The sequence below is a fragment of the Pelobates fuscus genome, chromosome 2 (genome assembly GCF_036172605.1).
Source record: "Pelobates fuscus isolate aPelFus1 chromosome 2, aPelFus1.pri, whole genome shotgun sequence".
Classification (NCBI taxonomy): Eukaryota; Metazoa; Chordata; class Amphibia; order Anura; family Pelobatidae; genus Pelobates; species Pelobates fuscus.
Genome location: NC_086318.1, coordinates 82,701,347 through 82,709,669, shown reverse-complemented (window position 1 = coordinate 82,709,669; position 8,323 = coordinate 82,701,347). Strand labels below are relative to the sequence as shown.

The 8,323-nt window shown below is 35.3% G+C and overlaps 1 protein-coding gene across 1 annotated transcript in view; it reads right to left on the bottom strand.

The window, feature by feature from the left end:
- Positions 1–6,089: 6,089 nt before the first annotated feature.
- The window catches only part of LOC134585529 (vertebrate ancient opsin-like), a 108,162-nt gene continuing 105,928 nt past the window's right edge, over positions 6,090–8,323 (bottom strand). Inside the window, exon 4 of the mRNA XM_063440953.1 lies at positions 6,090–7,197. Coding sequence (XP_063297023.1) covers positions 6,934–7,197 — 264 coding nt within the window. The 3' untranslated portion in view covers positions 6,090–6,933. The remainder of the gene's footprint in view (positions 7,198–8,323) is intronic.

Sequence of the window (8,323 nt, the reverse complement as noted above, 5' to 3'; positions counted from 1 at the left end):
TAGAAGTTATAGCCATATGACAAATTTCACATTAATCTAGCAGATTATTTCAGAAAAGATGTTTGAATATTTTTGCACAATCTATTAAGGCTGCTCAGTGCTGAACATTGACAAACATTTTCCTTTAAATAAATCTTAAGGACATAAAATAACTTCCCACTGCAAACTGCACATTGGTAGCCTAAGTGGTTCTGGTTTCAGGTAGTAAACTGTGATATTAACAATGAGAATAGTAATAATGAGATTGATAATCAATTCCTTTGCTTGACCACCTAAAATAACAATACAAATAAAAACTGTATTCACATGTCAAATTTCTGCTTTTTCTGCAAGTTGTCAGGCTTTGCCGTTTCTGCAGTAAGCACTCAAGAAACTAATTAGTGACTCAGCCAGTTATAATGCTTATCTAGCATGCCATGTGCACTTGCCTGCTTTGTAGCTGAGCCACTACGCACATAAATCAAAGCTAAAACATAACGTACAGGAGTATATACCAGGTTGTGAAATGAATGGAAAAAAAAAATTGTAAAACAAAATAAATAATTTTTAGTTCTTTAAAAAATAAATGGTAATCTCACCTCTGGGTTCCAAAAGTATTCCTCAAAGTACACCAACAGTCCAGGTTCTCTTAGTAAAAATAAAAATAGGAGCAGCCTAAACCTATTGGGGTACCCAGAGGACTGGGTAGGGACGCACTGTGTTATACTTCCATAGGCCCCTCAAAAGCAAAAGAGAACCACTAACCTCTCCTCCACCCATTGTAGGGTAGGAGGAAGGATCCAGTAAAAACAGTCAAAAGGCTTGTGACTCCTAATACTATCAAATGCAATCACTATTACTATTCTAATACCCCAAATGCAAGGAAGGTGCAAGTTAGTATGACTGAGGAAATGGGCAAGCATTTACCTATCTTCATCCCCTCACATTCTGTTTGATGTGCAAGCAGGGTGTTGCTTATTTCCACCCAGTGCACATGTGGTTGTTGTTGTTGAGATTAGGTAATAGCGTAAATGGGTGTGAGGCCACTCTGCACTTTTAATGCATCTTTATGCATTCCATAAATACAATGCCCAACCACTCAGGAGCAATGGCAAAACATACCTTGTGAACCTTATACTAGTAGTACAAACCCTAAATACTGTAGAAGAGGAATGTCGATTCCTCCCAGCACAATTTACCTTAATATTTAAAAATATATATACCATTGCAATCAGGATGGAAATTCTTTTACAGTAACTTTTCAGAACGCACGGCCAAAGATTATTAATGGACCACTTCACATGTATGGTTAGAAGGTTAGAAGCATAGCTACTAGACCATGAATAGATAAAAGGAACGGTTTGTCTTGTTCACCCTGTGTACGAATTCTGTTCAATTGGCAGCTGTCAGTACTCTGATACAAAGTCCTCCTCTTTACACATGTAAAATTAATATAATCTGCTTCTGCTCACATTAAATTCTTCATCACAATGGAACTGCTATCATTCCAGAGATCACATTAAAGTTACTTTTCTCCCAGTATGTGAAGGGAGGGACATATCATCGAATGGAGGCTTGTTTCTCCCTCACAGCTCAATGTATTTGCTCATTTTATCTGTTAGAAGTGAAATTAATCGCACATAGTTATCATAGACTTGTAAATATTTTCAAAGCTGTCCAAACGCTTTTGGCAAATGTTTAAAGCACAGCAGGGAATGGCCAATTATTTTCATCTTCCCGTCAAAGGCCTCTGGAATTAGAAAATTTTCTGATGGTTCTATTAAGATGTTCTGACCTTGGAGACTTCCCTGTGGTGGATTGAACAGTCACACGGAATGCTCAGCATTTCAATGTTCTGTGTACTTCTTGACACATCACTGCTCAATATATTCCCAGCTAAATCGTGCTACACATTGCTGCTTCCTTTACATACAAAGCTGCTTATTTTGGCTTTTCCACCAACGCAGATACCAAGAGGTTAATTTAAAAATGCTATATCTTTACAAATATGGCCCCTATAATTACTGGTGCACATGCTCTGCCTCAATTAGATCACAATCAATTGTTAACTCTCTGCAGCAGTGCTAATTATTATTATTATTATTATTACCATTTATATATATTTATACAGCACTAACTTATTCGGCAGTGCTTTACAATATTATTTATGGGGGGGATTTAACACACAGTCCTATACACAGGATTCTGATTGGTTCATGCAGTAGGTTAGCTAAATAGGTCATTTGAGTTCTGTGCCATTGTAGGCAACATATACCTGATATAATCATGGAAGCCCTAAGAAGCCATGTTCTGCAAACCTAGGTTCCGGTAATAAAGTCTCTGGATAGTGTGGAATTGCAAGGGTCTATTTGGATTCATGATCCTTAATATTCGATACTAGAAGGTGAACCATTGTTGACAGCTATATTTTTCTTAAGAGGATAAATTGTTCCAGGATACCATGTTAAACTAGAAAATGTTTATATAAGCCAAATCAAGGCCATCTAGGTATAATCTTTCTTGGATTTGCAAAACGCTGAATATATTCAGCCGTGACAATGCTATCATTAGGTTAATGAAAATGAAGATCCATTTCTTGCAGCAATTGTGAGTCGAAAAATTAGTAAAAAGAAAAACGTCTTAGCTCATCACTACATAGCAGATAAAAGTGATACGATGTTTGGCCCAGGTGGATAACAACTGATAGGCCCCATGACAACAACTTCACCTCTTAATTTTTACACTGAAATATAGCTGCTTGTGGTTGTTACAAAACTTCACTCACTTTAACCAGATTACATTCTCAACATCTGGGAATTAATGAAGGAGGGTTAGAGAATTGCAAATGTTTGTCTTCGCAATGGGAGCTAGACTGTATGACAGGACACCTTGCACCTTGTCCTATGCTTTTAAGTCAAGATGTTGAAAAAGCTTCTGATTAAACTCTGTGTCTTCCTCTAGTATAATATTTAAATGCATAGGTTTGATATATATATATATATATATATATATATATATACATATATATATTTTTTTAATACTTATTTACTTAAATTGAAAGATGATCTTGCTCTACTTTATTATGGGTTTTTCATTTTCCAATTTAGCCAATCAAATTATCCCCATGCAGATTACGTTGTTATATTTCTATTTTGTAAAGGATGCAGTATACCCATCTAATTTTATATTTGAAAAACCCCAAACAAAAACTATTTATTTATTGACTGAGCTCTCTTTTATAATACCGTATATACTCGAGTATAAGCCGACCTGAATATAAGCCGAGGCCCCTAATTTTACCCCCAAAAACTGGGAAAACTTATTGACTCGAGTATAAGACTAGGGTGGGAAATGCAGCAGCTACTGGTAAATTTCTAAATAAAATTCGATCCTAAAAAAATTATTTTGATTGAATATTTATTTACAGTGTGTGTATATAATGAATGCAGTGTGTGTATGAGAATGCAGTGTGTGTGTATGAATGCAGTGTGTGTGTATGAGTGCAGTGTGTATGAATGCAGTGTGTGTGTATGAATGCAGTGTGTGTGTGTGTGATGCAGAGTGTGACGCAGAGCTTTGGTGGGGGTTATTTTTTAATTATTATTTTAATATTGTTTTTTGTTTCATTAATATTTTATTATTATTATTATTTTTTATTATTATTATTTTTAATTATTATTATTTTTTATTATTATTATTTTTTATTTTATTATTTTATTATTATTTATATATATATTTTTTTTCGTCCCCCCTCCCTGCTTGATACATGGCAGGGAGGGGGGCTCTCACTCCCTGGTGGTCCATTGGCATTGGCAGTTCAGTGGAGGGGGCTGGCAGAGAGCACTTACTTCTCCTGCAGCTCCTGTCAGCTCCCTTCTCCTCCGCGCCGGTCCGGTCAGCTCCTCTGTCAGCTCACACTGTAAGTCTCGCGAGAGCCGCACTATGACCCCGCGGCTCTCGCGAGACTTACACTGGGAGCTGACAGAGGTGCTGAACGGACCGCCGCGGAGGAGGAAGGAGCTGACAGGAGCTGCAGGAGAGGTAAGCACTCGCTGCCAGCCCCCTGCCTGTATTATGGCAATATAAGTTGCCATAATACAGACAGTGACTCGAGTATAAGACGAGTTGGGGTTTTTCAGCACAAAAAATGTGCTGAAAAACTCGTCTAATACTCGAGTATATACGGTACATTGTTTTTTACATTTACATTTAATATTCAGGTAAATCTATTGATAAGTGCAACTAGGTAACTTTATTTTTAACATTTGGCATTTACTTTTTGTATTTTTCTTGAGAATAATTCATCACAATCCATGAAGTCTAGATATGCGCTGAGAATGTCAAGATTGGTCAAGTGTTTTGGTGGAGTGCATACTAATTTGTATATCTGAACTTATCTCAAGTAAAACCAATTTAAGGTACCTATACCCTGTGTAACTTCCCTTTTTTGAATGCTTGACAAAAGCTCTATGTTATTATTTATTTGACCCATCATGAAAATATTTGGTGAGTATATATCATGACCAACTTCCCTCTTCTTTACTCATCCCTTCTTCATTTCTGTCTCCCCCATCGACCTCTCTCTCCCATCAGTTTCTAGCCCATTGTGCTGCTTCACAATCAATGTTCCCCTTTCATGAGCCTTGCTACCCCACATAGTTGTCCCTTTTTAATTATTGTGATGGATCCAAATCAATTTCTATCTTCATACTTTCCACAGCAACTATTACAGTTACCTTTTAACCAATGCTCTACCCTATCATACCTGACCCCTTGTACTCCCTCTTCAATTGTTTTTCCACATCACATAATTACCTCCCCTCTCATTACTGTGGGTGAGGTGACTGGGTTTGGAAGGCTGAATTGTTGACCTAAGTGACTTGAGATAATACTTTACCTATCTAGAGATATGGTCTAGTCACTAGAAGACAGGTAAACAAGGATCTGCATTTCACTCGCCACCACCCCTAGAATAATCGATATTCTTTAAATATCCTACATTTCATTTGTATCAGACCCCCATGACCCTCCACATGTTAGCACTTACAAACTCAAATATATTTTTTATAGGCCGTTAAATACCACTCTCTTCCACTAGTTGCCAGCAGTCTGATAAAATGTTTTCACACAATTTACACATCTTTTACATAATCTTTGTTTTTGCTTACCTTCATATTGACGGTGGGTCCTCTTACAGGCCATATAGACATAACTTTCAGCTTCTTCTTTCACAGCTCATTCTATTACTCTTTAACACAACACGTTATCACAAACAGGGGATTATCACACAAAGACAAAAATCCCTATAATAACTCCCATAATTATAATGTGACCTATGTATGCTACATTTTGAACTTGATATAAAAGCTGACCTGGCTTATTGATGATTGTGGGTTTGTAGTATATTCCAAAACAACTGTATTACTCTAAACTTCCATGTATATTTCATGCAGTAAAACCAGTTTTTTCTTTAGTTTCTGGATATACCACTTCATAATTAAAATGTAGTTCTCACATATAAAGACATACTACTTTGCCTTTTTCCTACCCACCACTCATCTTGCATGCAACAACCATACAGCACGTTTTAATCTCGTATATCAGCACTGAAGCACGATGTGTGACACACATGAGAATTAATGCACTGATAATCAAAAGCTCAACAAAAAAACATGTTCTTGACATATAAACAGATATATGGGGCCAAATATAGGTGAAAATGCATGAGACAACAATGCAAAATCCTTGCTTTTATTGTGGACATTGAACATTCTAAAACAGATATATATTCAGATAGATGGACTTTCCTTATGTAGTGCATTCTCATAGCTGATCAGTGATATACACACTTCGACGATGGGAAATATACTATACTAATACATTTATTTTCAACCTTTAAACAATTAACAGTTAAATATTGACATACTGGACTTATCTGAACATTGTTTACTGCATTTTACCGTTTGATCTGTTTTCAGTTGCAAAGGAACAGTTTTATTCCGCAGACACAAATGTACATTTTAAAATGCTTTGACTTCATATTTAACATATTAACGAAACACTCTTTAGACTGCACACTACAACAAATACACATGTTTATAGCTCTCGAATAATACAGATACACAAAAGTCTGCAGACTTAAACATGGTGTTTAAAAATGACAACAACACAAGACTAAAGATTGTAGATTTTGCCCTGCTGACATAAACAGTGTGTTCTTCAATAGGCACACACAATTTGCAAACAAACTCATAACACTTACTTCAAACATTGATGAACAGATTGAGAGTCAGACATTACTCCTGCTCTTTTCATATAAATATAGATTTTTTTTTCCCTTTAAAAACACAGTTTTCAAGCTTCCAGCCCCTGCAGACTTTAAGTTGTAAGTTCTTTGATCCTCCGCCGCAGGCCTTTTGTAGAGGGAAGCACATTTTAAATCTCAACTTCAATGTTTGTTTACTTGGTCAAGTATTAAAGACAGAATGTTACTTTATGGACAGTCTCGTTCTGTTATATTTGATGAACCTTTGCCTCCCTGCAGATATTAAACCATAAGCCAAAGAAACATAGAATACAGAATCATGGCTACATTCCCACTTTGGATAGACCGTATTTTAAAAACAATTTCCAGCAAACTACAATTCATTTAATGAAGACGTGGGTTACAAGTAAAACTCACCATTAGATCTTTGTAGGACACAGTATTATTGTTAAATCCACCCACATGGATGCCAAAAGTCTTGTTTTTGAACAGCAGAGAAGCCAATGGAACTTTATCCTGTTCTTTGAGATGTTACCATTTTTGACAAGTAAAAAATATGGCTGATTCAGGCTTGCTCCAGTGGAGACGCTCTGCCCTATTCTTCAACTTTAGCATCTCCTGCAAAGGGCAAACAGACTGTGTGCATCATACGTCATCCAGCCTGTTCTAGTCATCCAAACAGAAGAACTTCAAGGAGTATAATGAGCCACTAAAGTCACGGCATGTTCTTTTTGGCAATCAACCACACCATGCGAGGGGCAGCCAGTAACAATGTCTCTAGCTTTATCTTCTTCAGAAGTTGGAGGCTTTGTAGAAGCTGCATTAAAGGTAATGTTGTTATTTGGTGCCTTACGTGGGGTCAAGCAGATTTTTGTTGTTTTGGAAGAGCATTTGTTACTGGAAGTTTGGGGCCCCTCACTGCACCGAAGAAGAGCAATGAAGCATCTGTAAAACTACGAGAAGAAAAAAAATCCCATTATGGAATCAAATAGAATATAGAAGATCACAGACACAAACGCAGACATTATAGTTAGAATTTAAGTTCGTTTTTGGATGCTAGAATGTCTCAATATTTTTTTTATTGATTCATTGTTATATCGGCATAATCAAAGATAAATGTATATTTATGTAAATAAGTACATACACAAAGCACATGTTAATGAAGGTTTATGTTTTTTTTTTTTTTTTCGCATAATTAGCGTAAAAAGGAAGGGAATACTATACATTTGAGTTTTGCTGTAAATGCATTGACCACTATTTTAAACTTCTCACATGCAGTATCTGAGCGTACTAAAAAGTATTTGGTAAGAAAAATGGGAGGCATTGGGTATATTCACATCTCCAAGATTAGATTCAGAATTTAATATGCTAACTAAAAAAGATGAAAAAATAATCATAAAAAATGGATGTTGTGAAAAAACAAATATTCAGTTTTTTTCTTATTAGTGCTTTGACTGCGAAAAATCAATATCTGTAAAATATCATGAATAAAACTGCACACGGTAAAAACCACTAGCACAAAAATATCCGTATTTGTTAAAATGGTTATAATTTGTGAATATATTTGCATAATTAGAAAATTCACTAAGAAATTACTGTTGGAAAAATACATTACTAGGGTCTCGTTTTAATATTTTTGGACAAGCTTTTCACATGATTTAAAATAATTAAAACAATTTGGATAAACTTTTAGAATGGTTTACTATTTTGAAAAATATTTTAATATGCTGTTATAAATTGATATATTTTATTTTACACATGATATAATTTGTAAAAATTATATTAAATAATATTTTAACATTTAAAACATTTTTTTTTTTAGAAGTTTGAATAAAAATATGAAATCATTTGAAAGGCTTATCTAAAAAATATTAAAATGAGACCTGGGAGAGCTTATTGCAAAACAAGTGTTAATTATATGATAACATCTAGTTTATTTTGCATTTAATGGACATGTCACCATTAAAGTCTTGTGATGTGCCATTTCTCCACTCTCCATCTCTCTCTCCTACAGAGCCATTCCAATCGAAGTGACCTGCATTTATCAAAGGTTACATTTCTGAGCCATTTCATAAATCT